At 48.7% G+C, this 24,725-nt stretch overlaps 1 protein-coding gene and 1 pseudogene across 1 annotated transcript; one reads left to right on the top strand and one right to left on the bottom strand.

Annotated features, from left to right (window-relative positions):
• The first annotated feature begins 1,673 nt into the window (after positions 1-1,673).
• PROP1 (PROP paired-like homeobox 1) lies at positions 1,674-4,303 on the top strand. The gene is made up of 3 exons (XM_046665839.1): positions 1,674-1,782; positions 2,981-3,213; positions 3,965-4,303. Exons 1-3 carry the CDS (start codon positions 1,674-1,676, stop codon positions 4,301-4,303), a joined length of 681 nt encoding a protein of 226 aa, XP_046521795.1.
• A 4,036-nt stretch (positions 4,304-8,339) lies between these two features.
• LOC124242597 (mitochondrial calcium uniporter regulator 1-like) overlaps positions 8,340-24,725 on the bottom strand; it is a 36,261-nt pseudogene continuing 19,875 nt past the window's right edge.

The raw sequence follows: 24,725 nt of genomic DNA, 5'->3' as shown, positions 1-24,725 counted from the left end.
TTCCCAGCTTCCGGAACTGTGAGAAATAAATGTCTATTGTTAAGCCGTCCAGCCTTCCGTATGTTGTTATGGCAGCCCAAGCTGACAAAGGCTAATGTACATTCTGTTCTCCCGGGGATCTCGTTACAGTGCAGATTCTGATGCAGTAGGACTGTGCTGGGGCCCAAGATTCTACAATTCCAACAAGCTTTCATGCGCCACTGATGCTGCTGATCCATAGACCATATTATAAGCATCAAGATCCTAGGGGATTATGATGTTTTTCTGTCTTAAATTATCAGGTTGCTTTTAAAGGAAGTGTGTGAAGGGTTAGTGTGACCTAGGAGACCAGACAGCCCTGTGGGTACAGTGTTCCACAGGGCTTAGGGTGTCCTCATTGCGTCTGTATGTCCTGAGAGGTCAGAACTTCATGGCTGGGGCTAGGGGCATCTCCTAGTAGAGGCGGAGTGTTCTGGGTTTCAGTAGGTCCTAGAGGATCCTAGAGTCCTGGGGTATCAGGTTGCCTTTAAAGGGTCAGGATGTCTTAGGGATGTCAGAATGTACTTCCTAGATCTAAGTAACCTCAAGAAGCAGAGGACTGTGGGCACCAGGGTGACCTGACTGCTCAGGGATTCAGTGTGTCAGAGTTTCCTTGAAGAATCGGAATGTCAGGATGTCATGGGAATCTCAGTCTCCTGCAGAGTCTCGAGGTCGGGGGGGTCAGGGTGCACCTCGAATGTAGATGCGCTTGAAGATCAGGGTTTTCTGAAGATCTGGGTGACCTTGGAAGGTCATGGAGTGCTAGAGGTTCTGGATGAAGGATAACGTGATGCTTGGGAGAGGAAAGCAGAGGGTACTTGAGAACAACACTGTCCTGGAGACTCATCCTATGGTTCAGCTTGTCCTGAGGGGATGTCGAGTGTATTCTGAGAATGAGGTATCAGGAGGAGCCAGAATGCACCTGTGCCTTTGAGTTTTTTAGTTTCCTGGAAACAGGTCCTTGGGTATCACCTACACACTGAGATGCCAAGCAGGCTCTACTCCTGGACCCCATTTGCACCCCCTCTCTCCCTCCCCCAATGGTGGGGTTCTGAGGAGGGGTCTTGGGAGGAATGCAGTTTCTCCTCCTTACCCTGCCTGCTCCCAGGAGGGGATTTAACAGGACAAAAGAATTTGGCCCTCTGGGAACACGAGCTCTTGGCCCCAGTCCCTGGACCCTCCAACAGAGCACCTTCCCTCATCCGGCTTGTGAGCCTCCCCTGAGGAAGGGGCTCCGGGGAGCGGGCAGTGATTGGATGGGCCCACGAGGGTGAGGAGGAGGCCACTCCGCCCAGGCTCAGGGAGAAAGAGGTGGTGCGAGATTGCAGGCTGGGCAAGGAGGCAGCTGAGGGCAAAGGGGGAGAACGCATCCCAGGGAGAAGGAGCAGGAGGAGAAAAGTAGAGACAAACACAGAAAGAGCGGGAGGGCAAGACAGAGAGAATGAGAGGACACTCAGTTGAAGGAATGAGAGTTAGGAAGAAGGAATGAGAGTGCAAGACAGAGCTCTCTATCTCCATCTATGCAGAGAGAGACTCTTGGAGCCCTGTGAGCAGAGGGAGAGGGCGCGAGGCAACAAGCAGAGAGGGGAACAGAAACAGAATCAGAGACTCGGGCACACGGGAGGCTGGACTGTCCTTGGTCTTTGTTGTTAGCCATGGAAGCGGAAGGTAGGAGTGGGCAGGGTAGGCAAAAGAGGGGGCGAGTTTGCAGCAGCCTCTGGCCCGAGAGCTACCCAGCCGCTGGGACTGTGACCTCCACGGTGGGTGAGTGATCCTCTGGGGTGGGCCTGAGGAGTCTCTGTGCCCAGGCTCCTGTGGGGCAACGGTTCCGCGAGGAAGGTGAAGAGAAGTGAGAACCGGGATCCTAGCATGTTAAACCGTGGGAGCCTTAGAAAGTCAGGGTGCTTATGACGCCTTTGCTTTACACACGGGAACTGCGGTACTGGCGCTGGCGGGCTGTGGAGGGCACACCTGCTGAGGCAGAGGCAGAGCTGACATCTGTCTCCTTGCTCCTGGCCAGCAGCTCGCCCACTGCCCTGCCTTCTCTGAGGGAGGGAGCTGGAGGGGCCAGGGCTTAGGATCTGAGGACAGCAGGGGACCCACTGCTTGCTCAACGAATGTGTCTCCAAGGTGGACAGTGAGCACTGGTGGGGGCCACACCCCTGGGTCCCCATGGGGATGGGTGCCTCAGCTCCAGACATCCCCTTCTCTCAGTGTGTGCCTTCCAGGTGTTTCCTTTCCCTCCCTGTTCTCTTCCCTGCCTGGCTCTCAGACTAATTAGTGTGGGGCTTAGCGAGCCTGTGGGGAAGAGAGGCAAGCCTTTCCCACGAGCTCAGGTTCCTGCAGCCCGGTGGCCAGGCCAGGGCTCAGATAGGGGAGAAGACGAAATGTATGTGAGGGGAGGGTGTGTCTGAGCGGAAGAGGGGACTGTCTCATCCTCCCCAGTGAAGGGTTTAGGAACAGGGCAGCCACGTAAAGGAGGTGTAAGTTGAATGTGAGCCGTGAGACCAGGGAACAAGTCACGGGGGTCTTAGAGACCTGGACAGTTTGTTAGGGGGCAGAGGAAACAGGATATCCACAGGGTGAGACCCTGGAGGGTAGTATGTGTGCTCAGGGAGGTGAAAGGAACAAGGAGGGGTACGTTGTCTGCGGAAGTGTAATAGAAGGGGGCCTACAGTGGAGATGCGAGGCAGATGGAGCCGAGGGCCCAGGAGGTAAACTGAGTCTGAGGGGTGTACCCTATGTGGAGGGCACAGCCTGGGTTGGGGGACTCAGGTGAGGCAGGGCTGAGGCTGAGCTGGTCCAGCCAGTTTTGAAAGCTGAAGGATTTCTGGGCAGGCAGAGTGTGTGAGCAGCACGGGGGGCATGAGTAGAATCTGGGGGGACCAGCATACGTGGTCTAGGGAGGGAAGGGTGGGTCCACTTGGCAGCAACCTCTCCCCCCCCCCACCCCACTCCTCAGACATGAGCACTCGGCCCTGCAGGAACCTCTCTGGTATAGGAGGGGGGAGACCAAGGCTTTCCCCGCAAGGAGGACAGAGGGGTCGCCCGCACTCCCGGCGCCGCCACCGCACCACCTTCAGCCCAGCACAGCTGGGACAGCTGGAGTCAGCCTTTGGAAGGAACCAGTACCCCGACATTTGGGCCCGAGAGGGCCTTGCGCGGGACACAGGCCTCAGCGAGGCCAGAATCCAGGTGATGCCCCAAGATCGCCCCTTCCTCTGGGAAGAAATGCGGATTTAGTGCTTGGGAACCACTGGGGAATAGGTTCTCCGGGGCATTGTGACCTTAACCTAGATGCTCACCAGAACATAGCCCGTCCACCAGTCAACGTGACTGCATCTGCAGCGGCCTCCTCTGCGTCAGGAATGCCCCGGGAGGTTAACCCTAGCTCTAACCTCAGCTAACTGGAACTCCACGCCTACCCCAGCCTTAATAGTGATGCGACTTCCAACAGAAACTCAATTCCAACTGTTCACAGATGTATGTAACCTTGTCCCTAATCAAACCAGCCTGATGCTCCCTCCATCCCAACCCTAGAATTCATTCATCTTAAGTATAGACCCTACTCTAAATCCAGCCGTGTGTGTAACAATCAAACTCGTGCAGTCTTAACCTCTAACGACCCTAGGGGAAATTTCCCCTTCTCTGAGGAGGGAAAACGCCTTGTGTCATATTTATCTCTTTCTGTTGGAAGTTGACAATTCTTACCCAAAGTTGGAGAAGTTGGGCACATTTAGATACAGATTGGGGTAATAGCATGGGTCTCCCTTTGTCAGTAGGTTGGGCTCAGCCAGGCCTCTGGAACTGCTTTTCTTCCTGTGGCCATGTGGGAGAGGCCTATGCCCTGTACCTGTTGCTTCTGTCACTGGGGGAGGAGGTCACATGTGACGATGCACCTATGTGAGACAGGGGCTCTGATGTGCCTATTCTCCCTGCTCCTCAGGTCTGGTTCCAGAACCGCAGAGCTAAGCAGCGGAAGCAAGAGCGGTCACTGCTCCAGCCACTGGCCCATCTGTCTCCTGCCACCTTCTCTGGTTTCTTGCCAGACTCCCCTGCTTGTCCCTACTCCTACCCAACACCACCTCCACCGGTGACCTGCTTCTCTCACTCCTACAACCATGCCCTTCCTCCTCAGCCCTCCACAGCTGGTTCCTTTGCTCGACCCCACCAGTCTGAAGACTGGTACCCCACCTCGCACCCAAACCCCGCTGGTCATCTGCCCTGCCCTCCACCCCCACCCATGCTCTCCCTCAGCCTTGAGCCACCAAAGTCCTGGAACTAAGGTCAAACAAATGCTGATAAGGTAATTCCTCAGCCTGTGGCCCTCATGAAACACAGAGAAAACTGGGTGGCTCCCTTTCTGTCTAAGGGTGAAGTAGAAATATGGTGGGGGCCAGCTCAGACATTGGGAATTTAAGAATGGGAGTCCATGATGAAGGCTCACTCAGGTGATTAACGGAGAGAATTTGGGAAGATGAGCTAATGGAATATACATGTTGAAACACATCCACAGAGGAGGCCGGTGGAAGGGTGGTACTAACGGAAGCAACTGTGGTGGCTGGTGCATGGAAACTGTTGAGGGAGGCGGGGCGTGCAGGGCTTCATTCATTGAGATCATGGCTGGAGATCTCCATCCCAGCGGTTTCAGGCTGATTTCAATAAGGCTTCTGATGTAAAGTCTCCGTGTACATCCGTCCTGTCTCCCCGCTGCTACCCAGGTCAGTCATTAGCTTCTGTTCATCCTGTCCTAGAAACCTCTCCTGATTCTTCCTCTCCTTTCCATTCCAGCAGACGCTTTTCTGGCCCCATATTTTCTAACTAATCCTCCTCATTAGTTCCCTTAGCTCCAGCCTTTCCCAGTCCCAGTGGACCTTGCAAATCTGATCAGCAAAGAATGGCTCTCCAAAGTCTTATAAAAAATGAATAAGTAAGATCTGATTAGCTTGACCTGTAAGAGTCTCCAACATTACCTTCAACCTGGCTGTTATTCAGTTGACTGTATGTTTTAACATACGTGGTTTCTGATAAAAAAGAAACACTTTGATTTAGGGCAGACTTTTCCGAGAGCAAACCACAAGTCTTGAGGCTCATGAGAGGGAATTTCCAGAAAAGAACCTGCTGTGAGGCGCCTTGGTCGAAGCCTTACTAACAGAAACATGTGTGGCCTAGTTGGTGGCACCATTTTTGTATCATATTGCTTATGATGTACTTATTTTACTCATTTACTTATTTGTATATAGGCCTACCTCACTGAGTGGCAGGTCCATAGCAGAATTCTGAGTAAACAAGCCTCTAGCGATGGATGCTCACGTTGTTTGCAGTTTTTTAATATGTAGTATTAGAAAGTCTGTAATTGAAACCTCTATATTACACATTTGCACTCCCATCTAATTATCTCCTTGGGCCGGACTGCCTTCCAGGAAGATGACACCAGTTCACATGCCCCCAAAGTACCTAAGTGTCAGTTTCGGCACATCCTTGTTGACCTTTACTATTTTTCACAATTTGTTAACTGAGTGATGCCTCCTTGTTGCTTATTTTTAAATTTTCATTTAATCAATTGCTAGTGAGATTTAAAATAGTTTCATGTTTATTGGCAATTTACCTTTTTCCTTTTGTGCACTGCCCCTCTGCGCTGTGTGTGCCTTTCTGTACCGCTACAGTCACCCTTGATTAGCGCCTGAGACTTCTCTGTGTATTGGGGACGTCACTACCTGTTCTACACCTTGCAACTATTTTCAACATTTGTTATTTGTTTTTGAGCCTATGTCAACAAGAGTTTCCCGAGAGAATTAAGCCCTAACGCTGTAGGTACCGATTGTATGTAAGGAATTCACTTCTATTTTACGCCTCTAGAATGGTACCAGTTACACAGAATTGGTAGACTTGGGAAAGCAGTCACTCAAACCATTTTCTGTAGTTTGGATGAGGAACCCCAGGTGAGAAATCTCCCTTTGTTGTTACTGCTTTCACCCATGTTTTCTTCATTAGTTGGATCAAAATGTCACGCCTTGAATCAGCTGAAATTTATTTTGGGATGAGCAGTAAAATAGTCATAGAATTGCCCCTCAATCACCTAGCTAGTTCCTACAATATAATTCATTTAATAGTCTCACTTTGCCCCATTCTTTTGTAAAATCATATTTTTTCATACACTAAGTCCTCATATATACACAGGACAATTGTAGACTCCTAATTCTTTTCTGTCAATAAGCTTCTCTATTCTGATACTAGTACCACAGTGTTTTAATTATCAAAAATTTAAAGATTATTGCTCTTTAAAATGTTAAATTCTCTCAACCAAACACAAGATGTGTCCTGTCATTTTTTCCAGACTTGTCTCATGTCTCTCAAGAAAGTTCTTTTTTTATAAAACAAATCTTAAGAGTTTTTAAATTACAAAAGTAATACATTCTCTTTATAACAAGTCAACTCAAAAGAAAAAGATTTTATACATATACAACTTACACATATAATATACAAATATATATTATATATGCATATAAATATATATGATATGTATTAAAATATATATTATATACATATATGTACATATATATATTAACCTGGATTAAAAACAAAAACCTCGTTGAGCAAAATTTTTTCTGAAAAACATCTTCAATATATCATACTATTTATATAAAGTTTTAAAATATGCAAAATAACTTCTAGATGATAAAAAATTTAAATATACATACTTTTGCATATTATATGTTTGAATATATATGTTCAAGTCCAACTGCACAGGACTGATAAGCAGCCGTTTCGGAGAGACAAAGCACACAGTGACCCAGGAGGGGCCCACAGGGGTACTCAATTCTTCTGGGGTACATTTGTATTTGTTATAGTAGTTAATCCTAACACTTTTTCGAATGTCTCAGATATTTCATAATAAGTGTTTAAGGTAATGATCTTGTCCATTGAGCCCTCTCCAACTCGGTATCATGAGATAAACGACAGCAATAGTGTATCTCTGTCCACAATTATTTATGCTCAGAGAAAAGTATACAAATATACACACTAATGTTTTTTCCTTTTTTAAAATAAAATGGTATCCTACTATATATATTATATATAAGGAGTATATATATACTCCTTAATGTCTTTTGTAGAATTAGAACCTATGAACACCTTTCAAGTGGATTATATAGATTTTACTGTTTCATTGCCGTTAAGTGGCAGTTCCATGAGCCACACAACCGTTTCCCATTATTCAAGAGTCAAAGCTGGTTTCGTATTTTGCTTTGTTTTACCACCATAAATGCCACTATAGTTGTTTTGTTATAGGATAATTCTCAAAAAAAACCAAAAAGGATAAAACCACAATTCTTTCATAGAGATGTAAAATAAACACGTACTAATGATTTAACTCATTATTAATGAGGCCATAAAAAAGATGTCAAAACCAGTTCAAAGGACGATCTAAAGAACAGACACACGTATAGATGAGGAACAGTGAAATGAATGTGTAAATAGAGGCAAAATTGGCTTCTTTCACTGGGGGAGAGAAGTCAATTGAACCTTGGGGGGTGGGGCAGGACTTATTTACATGTCTACAGACAAGAATTACTTCGCTTTGCTATCAGTTATCTACAACTCACAGAATTGCGGAATAGCTCAACGGCAAAGAAAGCCTCAGAGCCCCCAAAGAACCAAAATCCAATAAGCCAGAAAGGTGGGCCCTCGACCAGCCGCGGTTCCCGGTTGAAGCGCGTTTGCCCCGCAGCTTCTCCCGGGCAGGTGCTTTTCCTCCCGCTGCACACGTCCCCAGCGGGGGGTGCTGCGGTCAGGGTTATGTGCAGTGACAACTGCAAGAGACACTGCCTGATTAGTTTGCCAAAATGTGTAGCTTAGGAATGCTGTCCCGTTTAAAAACTATGTTTTAAAAAAGCCTAGAAAAACTCCCCCCTTGTATTTCTTCCTTGGTTTGGATGTTTTTTCTGTCTGCAATAACTCACGAGCCTATTTCTGCACATGCTGAGCACCAGAGGACTGTCTCGTAGACGATGCTCAAGTACTCGACCAGCACCACTAAACGAACCACCGTTCTCACATCGAACCAAGCTGCTGCCTTTAGCACAGATCATCAATTAAATTCCCATGGGTTTAAACGTGTCCTCGGTTCTCTATTCGGGGGCTGGTTCTTTCATCAGCTTTTCAGGCTCACGCAGGCCGGCCCCCACCCCGGGTCTCCCCGCCCTCCTCACACCCGGCCCGGCGCCGGGCTGGGAAGGGCTGCAGATGGGCGGTCAAGTTCTCTGGGCCCTTGGCTCGCGCCTGCCCTAGCCCGTCCCAGCCTCCTCTCCCGCGCCAGAGCCTCAGACGGCTCCCGGGGAGGGCAGGGGCGGGAGCGCAGGAAAGCTGGGCTGCTCCCGCGGTACCGGCTCCTTCTCGTCGCCCGCCCGCGGGGGCCGTGGCGCCTCCGGAGCCCGGGACTGACGCGGGGATGAAGCCTTCGGGGTTAGCAAGGCCTCACGGCGGCCCGGCCTTCTGAGAAAGCCAGGAGGCAGGGCAGGGCGCAGCTCGACTCTTCGGGCTCCTCTGTCCTGCCTTCTCGGGAGAAGAGATACTCAAAGTTAAAACTGGCAGCGGGTTGGAATCTTTGCCCCAGTTGGGATTAAAAAAATGAAAAAGAACTTCCTTCAAGCAGCAACATACCCTCCTCATCCCCGCCAACCAAAGGGCAAACGCAGCCACGCGAGGGTCAGCAAGGCTCGCGTCAGCAAGGCACGCGTTCGTCTTTGCGTGGGACTTGGAGCCCGAAACGGGCGTGCAGGGCGTGGAAGGGCAGGAGCTCCCGGGGGCCGAGCGACGTGGGGGCGGCCGCGGCTGGGCACCGGGAGGGGGCCGCCGGCGCGCTTCTGCGCGAGCCCGGCCGCGGCGAGGACCGCGGGACGGGACGCGACTTAACCACCAGGCCTAAGAACGCGGAGGCTTTAAAAGCATTCCGCTTCTGTGAGAAACCCCGAATGCCAGCAGCATTCCATCGAGGGACTGGCTGGAACCCGCAGGGGACGCTCCCGGACTCCTGGACTGAGGGCGGTCGGGGCCCTTTCCGGCTCTACCAGCCTCACCTCCCCCGGAGCTCGACGGCCGCGTGTTTCTCTGCGCTTCAGATTCTTCTCGGTCCCGGAGTCTGGCTCTTCGCCGACCCGCGGGCTGTCTGTCCAATGCAAACTGCACCCGGCCGCCCTGCAGGATGCAAAGGGACTTGGTCCGTCCCGGCTGAGCTCGCCAGGCCTGGAGCTCGCCGCCTCCGCAACCTGGTCTGCGCATCACGCATGACCTCGGGGTCTTGAGAAGAGTCCTTCCCCGCCGTCTTGGGTTTTCCTCTCGAACTGGGGCTCCCGGCTCCCAAGACTGGCAAGAGGACACGTGAAGGCCTGTACCACGAGAGACCTCTCCAGTTCGGGTATGTAAGCAGACTGCACGTCCAGGCGCCGTCTACACCGCCCACCTGCGCAAACAGCGCCCCCCTTGGCTCTCTGGGGACCAAGGCTCAGCTTGCTCTGGGGAGGATGGAACCGGGGAATAAGTCTTGCAGACCCTGGAAGCGGGATCAGTGCCATTCCGGCAGGGAATCATGGTACCGGGACCTAAGTATGACACCTATGTGGGACAAGGGCTGGAGCTCCCGGGGGCAAGTACCCTGGACCCCGAAAACTTCTCACGGGTGGAGACAGTGGCAGCTGCCGGGTTGGAGCAGGGCCCCGGTGCCAGGCTCTAACACTACACTGGGTGGGTTTCCCTGCAGGGGCCTATCCCAACAAATCTTCCCGCTATTTTCCAGGTTTTCCCGAATTTCTCCGGAATTGAAATGTCTACTGTCTCTTTTCCACGGTAGAAGCAAAAGCTGGACCCAAAGTCCCAGGAACAAGAAGGGCTCAGAGACTCCGCCTCTTTTGAGTTTGGGCAATTAAGGCTGGCGTTTTCCAAGCTCCTGCTGCACTGGGCTCCCTTCTCCTCTCCTTCGGACCTGCCTCACTCACATTCACCCCCTCCACACTAGGTGTCTAAATGTCCAGGGGGTCCTTTACTACTTTCCTGGCACCCAAATAATAAGCCCAAGGTGGGATGGGGCAGGGGTCAGCCCCACCGCAGGTGTGTGTGTCTTTGGGGGCTGCAGAGTCAGGAGAGGCCTAGGAAGCCACATGGCCAAGGCTCTGGGGCTCAGGGTACTCAAGTTGTTTGCAGGACTCCTGGCCCCTCCTGAGCCCTGGCCTCTCTGGACCAGCAAACGGGGCCTGGGGAGCTGGTGCAGGGCACCTCAGCTAGCAACCAGAACACCTCTGGGAGGTTCCAGCATCTTCTAGGGTGAGGCGGGCCCATGTGCCTCAAAGTAAGGAAGACACTGGACTCCTCAGGAACTCAGGCCTGGGGCCTAAGCCTGGCCAGGTGAGGGAGGTGGGGGGGCAGCATGGGTGTTGACAGCTCCCACTCCACCAGATAGGCTCTTGGGTCACAGGGACAGGAACAGCAAGGTCAAAGAAGTCCGGTCCTCTTGCCCATCTCCAGAGGATGGAACTGAGCCCTGACCAAGCCACCTGCCCAGTCCCCAAGCCCTCCCCTCCCACCGCCCGTCCACTGGTTAAGTGTGTCTGCTTTTCGTTGGGCTCCTCACGTATCGCAGCCAGACTTCTCATTCTCCCAGAACTCCGTGCGAACATTTGTCGGGCCCCTACCTAGAGCCCAGATGGCGGTCAGATGCTGCAGACTCACCTAGAATCCAAGAAATTCCTGCCGACGCTGGACAGACCGGGACGGGGGCCCGTGTGAACCCAGCCTCTGTCGTCGGTGCGAACGGCAGACAGAGGAAGAAAGGAAGGCTCCGAGAGGGGACACGCCTTCCTCTTCGGAGACCACGTCCCCGCTCTGCTGCGGCACCTGCAGACGCTGGAGGGGGGCGGGGGAGGGCGGGGGGGGGGGGGGGGGGGGGGGGGCAGGGGAGGAGAGGGGGAAATGCGAGGGTCGCGGGAGCGCCTGCTCCCGACAGGCACCCGCAGAAGCCCTCGGGACGCAGAAGCCCTGGGGACACGCGGGCCGCCTGGCCTGGCGGGGCTTCTTTCGAGCGCTCGCCTCCCGCGGCGGCCACTCTGGGGATCTGCCTGCTTTTCTGGCCACCTTCTGGCTAAGCTGGGTGCCCCATCCCGGTTTCGGTATCCCAGCCCGGGGGCGGGGATGTCAGCAGCAGACGCGCGAGAGAACCCTTCTAGCAGCTGGGCCTCCGCCGCGGTCCAGGGTGGGGCTCCGGGCGCCCCGAGTTCCGCCTGCGCAAAGCCTTTAAATCAAGGAGCCGCGGGCCGCGCAGGCACCTCCCGGCTCTTTCGTGCTCCGAGGCTGTGCAGGGGTCCCAGACACCCCTTCCCACCCTCCGGGGCCCCCGGCACAGCGGGGCGTCCTGCGCTGGGGACCGAGGGCGGGGCGGGCCCGGGGAGGGGCCTGGGCGATCCGCATTTGTCACCCTGCCCCACCTCATTAATCAAACCGTCCCCAAATAAAACAAAACAGCTTCTTCAGAAACCCCCCCTTGCCTCAGGAATTCAGTGTTCAAAAACGCCGATGTCCGTCGGACGCGCCCTTCCCTAACACCGCCCGGCCGCGGGTGCCTGGGGTCGTCGCTGCGGACTTTCCTTTCTGCAGGGGACACCGCGCCCACCGGCTCAAGCACTAGTGGGTAAGCGGGTTCCTGCGATCCGGTCTGGATGCGGAAGACCCCGCCGCCCTCGCCCGGCGCGCCGCCTGGCGGGTCCACACCGCCGCCCCGCTTCCCCGCCCGGTGCGCCGGCCGAGCGTCCGCGGCTACTTGTCGCGGGGACCCCTTCGCGCTGGGGCAGGGCCTGGGGCAAATCTTTCTTTTACCTCGAGAGGATGCTTAAGAGGTGGCTGCTGGGCGGAAGTTGGCACGGGGCGACTCTAAACTTAATTCTCGTCACATAACAGCCTCGGTGGCTCCGGCCCGCTCCTCCTCCGACTCAGAAGAGAGAAAGCAGCGGCGGGACCGCAGCGTCTTGGCGGAGAGCCGGGCTCCGGGCCGCGGCGGGCGCGAGTCGGAACCCAGGATGCGGGCTCGGAGCCGAGGGCGCCCAGACCCGCTGCCCCGGCGCCCGCGAGTTCCGGGGTGCAGACGGGGGCGGAGGCGGGGCTGGAAGGCGCAGCCCTCCGCGCGCGGTGCCCGGAATGGCCTCGTCCTGGCTGCGTGGCCTCCGCGGATTGCAGGCGGCGGGAACTGCTTTTACCACCGTTAAGCCTGAGCCTTCCAACCCGCTTGGGCTGTGAATGAAAACTGGTGCTTGGCCTTCAGATTGACAGGGCAGGGTCCGAGCCCCGGGTCAGCGGAGCGCAGAGGTTTCGTTTTGTAGACCGAGTTTGTCACAGTGCAGTGGGCGGTGTGTTTAAACTTTAATATGTATATTAAATATGTATATTATGTCGTAGATAAATTGAGGCCCAGTAGTTACTCTGGAGGGGAGAGGCGTCGAGGTACCGGCGCTGGGGCGTGAGCCCCCTCCCCCTGCGGCGGGGAAGGCCAGGAGGTGGGACGAGGAAGGCAGGCAGGACTAGGAGCTGGGGCTTTGAGCCTAGGGATCTGTGAAGGATAGATTTTCTTCCTGAGGGCTCAGAGCGAACCCGGAGTTCCCCTCGCTGTTTTTGTTGTTGCTTCTTTCTTTGTTTTGGTTTAATCTTTTCAAATCCTGTCTCTTCCTTTGAAGCTTATCCAGTGCGCTCCTCTAGGGCGCGTTGTCCGCCGCTGCTTGGTGTTCTCCGTGCTCATCGCTACCGCCAGGCCGCCTCTCACGAGGGTGGCCCTGGACGCCACATGGCTGTTCCTTGCTGCCTGGTCCCCAGTGAGGCATGATGAGGACCAGTCTGCAGGTCGTGGCCTTACCTCACCCTTCTCCCCAGAATGTGTGGGGCTGCTTCCTGGGCCTTGAGGCGGTGTGGTGAAGCTCCAAGGAGGCAGTGAGAAGCTGGGTGCCAGGATTTCCCGCAGCCACCAACTCCTGGTGTCGCCCTGGGGCCCACTCCCCTCTCCCTCAGTCCTAGGTCCCCAGCCCCCCGGAGTGGGCAGGACAGGTGTCCCCCCTCTGCCCCAGCCTTGGTAGACCAGTGTTACTGACCTCAGGCCCCAGGTGCTGAAGAGGCTCATTCTGCACAGTGAGCTGAGGGCCCCCACATGGGGCTCCAGATGGTTTTTTTGTGGGGGCTGTTGGAGCCCCCTCCAGGGCTAACACCCCCCCCCCCCCCCCGTAGGACAGAGCTAACGGGGAGCCCCAAGAGAAACAGTGCGTAATAGGGATCACAGGCATCTGGTTTAAGAAAACAGCTTTTAAATCCTTCTGGAAGCTAATTTTCCATTCTCTTGGTGGAGTTGTGGAGGAATATGTTTTGTGTGAGTCGTAGTTGGGCCTGTCAGCCATCCATCCACGTATGCGGGTCTCTCATTTTTGTCTTTCCTGTTCCTGAAGAAGAGTGCACGAGTCCTAAGTGCCGCTTGTGTAGTTGAGCACTGACTGCGGGGAGGAGGGTGTGGTTGGGAGAGCACTAGGAGGACTCAGAGAACTCAGAAAAGCCATTGTATTCATATCACAAGTTATGATGGCAAAGGAATACAGATTAAAATCAGCAATGGAAAAAGGCACGTTGGGCACCGTCCAGGAGACACTAGGTGCAAGCTTCCAGTTGTCTTTTCTTAGTGGTGTTGTGTGGGCAGGGCTCAATGATGTGAGACAACATGCTTGCCAACCAGGGAGGCTCAGTGAGCATTAGTTTCCAGGGTTTTTAATTGGAGGTTGCTCATGTAGGCATGGCTTTCCATCCCTGTGACTGACCTTCAGTGTCCAGCCTCTCCAGAGGTCAAGGTGATACCTCCTAGGTCGAGTCCTATCATTATTCACATTGTCAGCACATACCACCCGGTGTGACCCAGGGCCCCCAGGGAAACAAAGACACTCTTACCAAGCAGGACAGGAGAGAACCTCCAGGGCTTGGAGGTCGCCTCCCGGGAGCAGAGCAAGGGCCAAACCCCTCTTTGGAATGGGCGGCGTCTGGACAGTCCAGACTTGCTGAGTTAAGTCTTTTCTGCATGGGGTGGGGGGGCAGTTAAAGAGTTGATCTAAATTTTTATTGCTTACTTTTTAAACTTGTGGGTTTTAGACATTCTTTTGCCCATCCACCTCCTGGAAGTTACTGGATCTGTTCCCTTCTTTCCTAGTCATCATTTCCTATTTGAAAACAAGGAAAGAGAGTATTAAAGAGTTTGTGGGTCTTAATCACGTTCACTTCACACAGTAGTTGTGCTGATTTTGGAGAGTGTGATTGAAGATATTCTGTAAACGTCAGGGGTTTTAAACCTTAAGATTCGTGGGCTCTAAGCTTCAAAGAGCATTTGTGATATTATCTTATTCGATCTTCCAGTGGACTTCGGATTTCTATCCCCATTTGTCAGGTGAGGAAACTGACGTTCAGGGATGTAAACTCCCTTGCTTAAGGTCTCTGCATTCCTAGAAAACCGTGAAGCACCCACTGAGGGCAAATGCAATGCATTTAAAGACGTGACCATGTCAGACTACTTCTTTACAGAAATCCTTAGAAGCCCACTGTTGATTCTGTAAGTCTAAGAGGAAACCCCCAGGTCATAAAGCTGGATATCTGCGCTGCTTTCATCTACTAAGTGTACATTTTAAGCACGCCTCCTGTCTCCCAGATCTCCTGAAGATCATGCGATATTTTTGCTCCAATGTGAGGAAAAAATTCATTCAAATTAAGAAAAACTCCATATCTCAACAGATCCTGAGAAGACTGTCGACTGCAGCTCAGGGATTTTAGTTGGTGTATTGGTTTGCTAGGGCTGTTGTACCACAAAGGACCACAAACTGAGTGCCTTAAAAATAGAAATTTCTCTACATCATGTGTCATCAGGGAAACACAAATTAAAGCAACAATGAGATGCACTACTCACTCACTACTCGTTGTTAGAATGGTCAAAATCCAGAGCGCTGGTGAGGATGTGGAGTAACAGGAACTCTCATTCATTGCTGCCATGAGTGAAAAATGGTACGGCCAGTTTGGAAGACAGGTGATTTCTTACAAAACTAAATACTTTTTTCATAGGATTGTACTCCTTGGTATTTACCCAAAGAAGCTGAAAACTTATATTCACACAAAAACCTGCAAACACATGTTTACAGCAGCTTTATCAATAATGGCCAGAACTTGGAAACAACTAAGATGTCCTTCGGCAGGTGATGGATAAACTGTGGTACATCCGGACATTGGAATATTATTCAGCACTAAAAAGAAATGAACTATCAAGCCATGACAAAACATGGAGGAAACTTCAATGCATATCACTAAATGAAAGAAGCCAATGTGAAAAGACTACATTTTGTATGATTCCAACTGTATGACATTCTGGGAAAGGCACAACTCTGGAGACAGTAAAAAGATTGCCATGGTTGCTGTGGAAGAGAAGGATGAGTAGGCCGAGCACAGAGGATTTTTAGGGCAGTGAAACTACTCTGTACGATGCTATAATGGTAGATACATGTTGTTCAAACCCGTAGCATGTAGAACACCAAGAATGAACCCTGAGTAAACTGTGGACTTTGGGTGATTGTGACGTGTCCATCTACGTTCATCACTTGTAACAAATGTGCCATTCTGGTGGGGGATGTTGATAATGGGGGCGGCTGTGCATGTGTGGGGGCTGGGGTAAATGTAAAATCTCTACCTCCCACTCAGTTTTGCTGTGAACCTAAAACTGCTCTAAAAAAAAAAAGGGTATTTAAGAACATCCCAAAATTTATTATCTCACAGTTACAGAGGCTAGAAGTCCAAGACTGAGGTGTTGGCAGGGTTGGTTCTCTCTTAGGGCTGTGAGAAAAAAAATCTGTTCCGTGCATCTTCCCTAGCTTCTGGTGACTTGCTGCCAATCTTGGCTTACAGAAGCATCACCCCAGTTTCTGCCTTTATCTTCGTATGGCATTCTCCCACTGTGTCTGTCTCCTTTGTATCTGTACATATATAGGGCACCAGTATATAGGCACAAGTATAGGGCACCCCCTTTGTATAAGGGCACCAGTCGTATGGATTAGGGCCCACCTTAACGACCTCATTTTAACTTGATTGCCTTTGTAAATACTCCATCTCCAAATAAAATCACATGGGAGGTACTGGGGTTAGGCTTTCAGTTTAGGAATTTTTGCAGGACACAATTCAACCCGTAGCAGTTGGTAAACAATACTTCAAAAAAAAAAGCAGTGGCAGAATTCTGGCTCCCACCTGGACTGTAAAGAGCTGGAAGACATGTAGCTCCCATCCTTGCTATAAAAAAGAGCCACTCTAACATGGAACTTTTGACTTTATTTGAACCCATTGGATAGCTGAGGTCACAGAGCAACCAACTAGCCTAAAATCTGAGAGCCAGTGCCTCAAATAGGACACAAGTAGGAAAAGTTTAGTTAGGATAGTTGAAAAATTGGTGAAGAGTAAGTATGAGCTGACAGGATGGTATGAATCCCCTGAAAGCCACAAAAAATGGAAAAGTACACGCCCTTTGGCAGACATTTTTTCCAAGAACCTCACAGGGTGCTCGTGGAACACATCTGAACAAGCCCTAAGAAGTGGGCTGTGGACCAACATCAAATAGTTTAACGTATGCACAACTGGAATCCCAGGAAGGGAAGAAAGAGAAAATGGGGCAGAAAAAATATTTGAAGCAATAATGGCTGAAATTTTTCCAGATTAGTGACAGACACTAAACCACAGACCAAGAAGCTCAGTGAGCTCTGTATTAATGATGTTTTATTGTTTCTGTAACTTGATGCTGTAACATCTTCAAGATGGATGTCAGTTACTTTAGGTAAACAACTAGGGACTTGAGAAAAGCATCCAACATCCCCACATTCCTAGCCCAGCATGAGGTCGCAGGGCACCACTTTTAAAATAGCTAACTAATCTCAGAGCCTCCGTCCACCCTCCTTGCTTCCTTCTGGAGGAAACCACAAGAAACGCACTTGTCCACAGCGCCTCCCTCTCCCTCTGCCTCGTGACCAACCCCAGTGCTCCCCCCGACTGGCCCCCATGGAGTGCTGCCTTTTCCCCAGGAAACCATGAGTATAATAAACTTTATAATTAGCCATCCCCCCTGTCTGATTTGTGTTTGGCCTCACCATACTTTTGTTAAAGTAAAAAACAAATGAAGACCAACCTTGAAAATTCCCTGAACAGACAAAACCAGTTTAGTCATACAAGCAAAGCTTAATTTAGCTTATTTTGCAAGACTAACTTGACCTGGCTCATTTCTTGCTCATGCTTCTGGAAATTATAAGCAAAACTTGAACTGTTTCCCACAGTTGATATGAGGTAACCACTGACCAATTCCTTATCATTTAAGAAAATTCTAATAACATAACCAATCACAGTGAAGAATAAACAGTCATCGCTTTCTCACTATATAAGCTGCTTTATAACAACAGACCCCTGAGCCTCATTCCATGTTTTGCTTTGAGTGCTCCCAGTTTGCAAACTGACTTTTGGTGTGTGCACAATAAACTTTTACTAATTACTACTTTGATGATTCATTGATTTTACTCCCCTCATTTCTGGACTTTTGATACCTTTGTTGATAAATTATGATTTAAAAAAATTCCAAGAAGGATATAACTCCCCCCCCCCCCACCAAATCACATTTACTCATCATATTCAAACTGAAAAAAACCAAAGACAAAGAGAAAATCTTGAAGGCAACCAGAGGGAAAAAATACACATTAGCTACAAATGAATGAGGATAAGAAATACAGGAGACTTCTCATCAGCACCTGTACAAGCAAAGAAGATGACAGCGCCATCTTTACAGTGCTGACGAAGCTCTCAACACAGAAATTTTACTTAGTGAAAATTCCCTTCAAAAGTGAAGGAGAAATAGTTTTTCAGACACACAGGAACTGAGGGAATTCAGTGCCAGCAGACCTACCCTACAAGAAAATTTAAAGTAACTGATCCAGGCAGAAAGAATACAATATAGGGCAGCAAATTGGATCTACACACACACACAAATAAAAGCATTGGAAATGGAATAAATGAAGCCAAAGTAAAATTTTTCTATTCCTTGTTTTTATTATTCTAAATGCTAACTGCTTAAAGCAAAAACTATAAGAGTGTATTGCGTATTTATAGCATATTTTAAAGTGACATATATGACACAATGGCAAAAGGATGGAAGGGAGGAATTGAGAATATACACTTATAAGGTACTTATAAGGTTTTTGTTTGTTTGTTTTTTTGAGGAAGATTAGCCCTGAGCTAACGTCTGCTGCCAATCCTCCTCTTTTTGCTGAGGAAGGCTGGCCCTGAGCTAACATCAGTCCCCTTCTTCCTCTACTTTATATGTAGGACGCCTACCACAGTATGGCTTGTCAAGCAGGTGCCATGTCCACACCTGGGATCCAAAATGGCGAACCCCGGGGCTACCAAGGCGGAACATGCTCATTTAACCACTGCACCACCAGGCCGGCCCCATACACTTATAAGGTTTTTACACTACAAGAGAAGTATGAAAAAAGAGGCATAAATAATAAGTCAATGAGGAGGTGGAGAGAAATCATAAAATTAAATCCACAAAGGCAGGAGAAGAGGAAAAACAAGAAGAGAAAACAAACTGAACAAAGAAAAAACATCTAGCAAGAAGATAGCTTTTAATCCAACCATATCAATAAGCAGTTTAATGTGAATAGCCTAAACATACCAGTTAAAAGACAAAGATTGTCAGATTGGATAAAAAAGAAAAAGAAAGAAAAATCAAGACCCAACTTCATGGTCTACAGGAAACCTACTTTAAATACAAAGACACAGGTAGGTTACAACACAAGCTATAAAGGGGGAGGGGTGATTTTGCTCACCAGGATCCATTCGGCAATGTTAGAGACATTTTTGGTTTTCAAAACTAGGAGGTGCTACTGACATCTAGTGTATAGCGGCCAGGGACACTGATAAACATCCTACAATGGACAGGACAAAGAATTATTTGTCCCAAAATGTCAGTGCTGAGGTTGAAAAACCTCGAATTAAAATAAAAATATTGGAGAGAGACCATGAAAAACAGTAACCAAAAGAAAGTCAAGGTCGCCATATTTATTTCAAACAAATTAGACTTCAGAACAACAGTGTTATCAGGGATAAAGTGGTACATTGCAAATGAAAAAGAGGCCAATTTTCCAAGAAGACATAATAATCTTAAATGTCTATGAACCTTCATACACACACTTCAAAATATATGCAGCAAAAATGAATAGATCTGAAAAGAGAAATTGATAAATCCACAATTATAGTCAGGACTTCGACATTCCTCTCACTAACTGAAAGAACACGTAGCCAGAAATTCTGTAAAAATATAGATGACTTGAACAGAATGTCGACCAACTTGACCTAATTGACACTTAGAGAACACTCCAACGCAACAACAGCAGAATATGTGTTCTTTTCAAGTGCACAAGGAACACTCATAAATATACAGCATGTTCTGGGAAATAATACAAACCTTAAAAAATTGAAAAAAGTTGGATTCATAAAAATGTATGTTCTCAGGCCTGCCCCAGTGGCCTAGAGGTTAAGTTTGGTGCGTTCCACTTTGGTGGCCTGGTTTGATTCACTGGGCACAGACCGACACCACTCATCTGTTAACAGCCATGCTGTGGCAGTGGCTGACACAAAAGGAAAAAAAGAGGAAGACTGGCAATGGATGTTAGCCCAGAGTGAAATCTTCCTCAGGAAAAAAAAAAAAATATATATATATATATATATATATATATATTCTCAAACCATAATGGAACTAAACTAAAAATCAATAGCAGAAGAATGAGAGGAAAATGTACAAACACTTGGAAATTAAACAATAAACTTATAAGTAACATATGAGTCGAAGAGGAAGTTGAGAAATTAAAAGGAATAGTTTGAACAGAATGGAAATAAAAATACAATATATCTAAATCCGTACAGTGCAGCTAAAGCAATGTATAGAGGGAAATTTACAACCTTAAATGATTTTATTAGAATAGAAAAAAGATCTAAAATAAGTAATCTGATTTCCACCTCAAGAAACTAGAGGAGCAAATTAAACCTAAAGCAAGCAGAAAGAAGGAAATAACAAAGATTAGAACAGTAATTAATGAAATTGAAAACAGAAAAGCAATAGAGAACAATCAATAAAATCAAAAGCTGATTCTTTGAAAAGATCAATAAAATTGATAGACAGAGCTCTAACCAATGTGACCAAGAAAATATGAGAGAAGACACAGATTACCAATATCAGGAATGAAACAGAAGACATTACTACTGATCCCACAGACATTAAGAGGATAACAAGGGAATATTATGAAAACCCCACGTTTTTTGACAACTTAGATGAAATGGACCAACTTATTGAAAGACACAAACTACCAAAACTCAAGAAGAAAGATAGGTAATTTAAAAAGTTGGATTTAATAGTTTAAAACCTTCAAAAACGAAGCAAGACAACATACTCTGGGCCCAGAGGGTTTCACTGCTGAATTCTACAAATATTTAAGAAAAAAATAATACCAATTCAAAACAGTGTCTTCCAGAAAATAGAAAAAGAAGGATCACCTCCCAAATCATTTTATGGAGCCAGAACTACCTTAATCGTATAACCAGACAAAAGATGTTACCAGAAAGAAACACTACAGACCAATGGCCCTCATGAACACAGATATTAAAATCAATAAAATATTAGAAATTGAATCCAACAATACATAAAGAAGATACTACATCACAACAAAGTGAAGGTCAACACAAGAAAGCAAGGCTGATTCAACATTAGAAAAATCAATCAACACAGTTTGTTTCATTAACAAATAAATAGGGGTTGGCCCCGTGGCCCAGTGGTTAAGTTCTTGCGCTCCGCTGCAGGTGGCCCAGTGTTTCGTTGGTTAGAATCTTGGGCGCGGACATGGCACTGCTCATCAAACCACGCTGAGGCAGCGTCCCACATGCCACAACTAGAAGGACCCACAACGAAGAATATACAACTATGTACCGAGGGGCTTTGGGGAGAAAAAGGAAAAAAAAAACCAAATAAATAAAAGTAACCCTATAATCATCTCAATAGATGCAGAAAAAGCATTTGACAAACTTCATCATTTTTTAATCACAGAAACTGTCAGCAAAATAGGGCTTAAGGAAACTTCCTTAACCCAGTAAAAGGCATCTACAAAACCCTACAACATCCTACTCAATCAGGACCGACTGAATGCATCGCCCCAGGACAGAGAACAGTTGAGGACGGCCCCTCCAACCACTCCTATTCAATATCAGGCTAAAAGTATGATATTTTATTTTAAAATTTATTTTAAAAGATTTTAGAAGTAGTTCAATAAAGCAAGAAAAAGAAATAAAACACTTACGGTTGGAAAGGAAGAAATAAAACTATCTCCATTCTCAGAAAACATTCTTTGCTATGCCAAAAATCCCCCCAAATCTACAACAAACAAAAGAAAATAAAACACAATCCTAGAACTAATGAGTTAAGGAAGGTTGCAGGGTGCAAAGTCAATATACCTAAGTCAACTGTATTCCTTTATACCTGGAATTGGCACACTGGAAAGGCTAATTAGTAAATATTTCAGTTCTGCAGGCCACATGGTCTCTGCTATCCTCAAACTCTACTGCTGCAGTGGGAAGCCATCCAGAGACAATATGTAAATGACAGGGCAGCATGGCCATGTTCCAATAATACCTTATTTACGGACACTGAAATTTGAATTTCACATAATCTTCCTATATCACAAAATATTATTTTGATTTTTTTAACCATTTAATAATGTAAAATACCTTTTTTCTTTTTTTGAGGAAGATTAGCCCTGAGCTAACTGCTGCCAACTCCCTCTTTTTGCTGAGGAAGACTGGCCCTGAGCTAATATCCGTGCCCATCTTCCTCTACTTTATATGTGGGACGCCCACCACAGCATGGCTTGCCAAGCGGTGCCATGTCCGCACCGGATGCGAACCAGACGAAACCGAGGCCACCAAAGCGGAATGTGCGCACTTAAGCGCTGCACCACCCGTGGGCCCTAAAATACCATTTTTATCTGCACGAAAACAGGTGGGGGATCAGATTTGGCCCATGGTTTGCAGACCCTGCTATATACAGATTTGAATTTCACATAATAGAAAATATCATTTACAATAGTAACAATAAAATTGAGTACCTAGGTATAAATTTGACAAAATATGTGCAAGATCTATGCGCTGCAAACTGCCGAACTCTGATGGACACAATCCAGTAACACTTAAGTAAACAGGTACACGGTTTTCGTGGACCAGAAGACTCGATGTTCTTACAAGGTCAATTTTTCCTAATTTAATCTATAGATTCAATGCAATTCCAATCAAAATCCCAGCGGGCTTTTGTGTAGATGTCCACAAGCTGACGTAAGCGTTGTAAGCAGTCGGCGCTCTGATAAAACCGGCTCCAGGAAAGTGAGGGAGACTGATCCGCTGACGGACGAATTTTACTTTTTCTCAGCATACTTTGAGTGTGTCTTCTGCACACTCGGTGACCACGCCGCACCCACAAATGAACTCAGGCCGGAGCAGACCCTGGAAACAGCGAACCCGTCACCGGGGAGGTTTTGGGGTCCCCAGCCTGCCACCTGAGGACTGGGCCTGGGCATCCTCCCTCCCAGCGCACTCCTCAGCTCAGCCGATTGCGAACAGACGGGTTTCATACCCTCTCCGCCCCTACAGCAGCAGGGATTCCGGCCAGCACCCCGCGCCCCACTGCCGGAGACGAGGTGCGCGCCGTGCGCGCGGAGCGCGGCCCCCCCCCCCCCCCCCCCCCCCCCCCCCCCCGGGAAGCTCTGCGGGGTTTCCGCCGGCACGTGGTTGCCCGGCAACCGGGGTGCAGCCCGGGACGCGTGAGGAGCTTGGCGGGCTGCGGTCCAGCGGGGTCGGCGGCGAGGCGGTCGGCCTGGGTCCCGCGGGGAACAGGACCGCGCGAGTCGGAGAACCAGGAGAGAGACTCCCGCCCGGGGGCGCTCCAAACCCGACTTTCCGAGAGCGTGCGACACCGAGCGCGCCTCTCACGGCCCTCGGTCCTCTCCTGACCTTGAGGATGCACGTCCCGTTTCAGAGGCGAAGCCACCAAGCCTCTGAGCCTCGCTGTCGTGAAACACCTGCCTCTTGTCTACTTGTCTGGTTCGTGCTAATTTTCAGGAAACGCCTGTAGCTTTAAGTTTCTCGCGTAGCTTATTATGATTACTCCTAGGCATCTACTTTCGTTGCTTCGTGACTAGGATCCCCTCCCCCTCCCTCCACCACAGTTTTATCTCCCGATTGTTTTATTGCCCGTGTGTAGAAAAGCTTTTGCTTGTTGTTTATACCGCTGTCACCTTGCTGAACTGTTTTCTGAATTTTTACTGTATTTGTTCTTTGTTCCAATACTGTTGGGAAAGTTCGACGCGTTGCCTCTTCTGTGGGGTTTCAGGTTTGACTGCCTGGGCCGGTGCTTCCCCGACCAGGCGGCGGGAGGCGTTCGCGGGGCGGCTGGTTCTGCGCGGCTGCTGTGGGGGGGCCTCCAGCGCGCGAACGTCGAGGGTTTGGGAACTGCTGCTTTGACTTAGATGCTGTTTGACATTAAAGAAGATGTCATTCTTGTCCTACTAGTGTATGTACATGCTCGTTTATACGGAACGTAGGGAAATGCGTGAGGCTTCGCCTGCGACTTGTATTAAAATGATCTTTTTCTCATTTCGCCATGTAACACCATTTGTAGCATAGGAGCCATCACGGCGGACCCACTGTGGATTCCGGGGATAAATGCAACGTGATTACATTAGGTCATTCGCTTAATGTGCCTTAGCTTCTATTTGCTTTTCCGATTTTATCAGGGTTATTTTTTCCTCCTCTTTATCAGGTTTAGGCATCATAGGTTAGATTCTTTTGCATAATGTGCTGGATAGACATCTTTTGTTCTTTTCTAAAAAACATCTAATATACAACGGAAATCATCTTTAAAATGTAAAACCATCTAGATTCAAAGCCTCTGAGATATTCTTTGTTCCATTTTAATTTGTTTTGATTTTTCTTTCTTCTGAATATATTTTCCTCCATATTGTCGGTTTCATTGAAATTCTCAATTTTGTGAGTAAACAAAAAGCCAGAGTTTTAAAAAAATTGTTTACGTTTTCTTTGACCAATGCTAGTTTCACTATTCTTTTCCTCCTCCTCTGCTTCCTCCTCCTCCTCGTGATAAGCCTGGATTGTCTCCTCACGTGGGAGGAAGGCGGTGCCAGAGCGGGTCAGGCAGCGGGGGCGCCGGCGGGTTCCTCCTCTGCCTCCTTCAGGAGGCCCTCTGAGTTCCTCAGCGTCCCGGCTCTGGGTTCCACGCTGCCTCTGCTTGAATGACATTCATCTGTTCGTTCATTTAGCAACTATTTTTAAATTTATTTTTATTGAGATCAAAGAAATAGCTTTATTTTAAAGTAGCTTTTAAAAGTAGTTTTCAAATAAGTCTTATAAGGCCGCCATCAGGCTTGCAACAAAAAGCAATGACCACCTGCTTCTCTCCCCTGCAGGAACACAACACAGCCTTTCTGCAGTTGCAGATGAAGATTTAGCTCCTTTCTACCCACCCCCATCCTCCCCCCCCCCCGACATAATTGCATGACAATTTCGGTTGTCAGTAATGT

Source organism: Equus quagga, chromosome 7 (genome assembly GCF_021613505.1).
Source record: "Equus quagga isolate Etosha38 chromosome 7, UCLA_HA_Equagga_1.0, whole genome shotgun sequence".
In the NCBI taxonomy this organism is placed as follows: Eukaryota; Metazoa; Chordata; class Mammalia; order Perissodactyla; family Equidae; genus Equus; species Equus quagga.
This window is presented reverse-complemented; position numbering and strand designations above follow the sequence as displayed.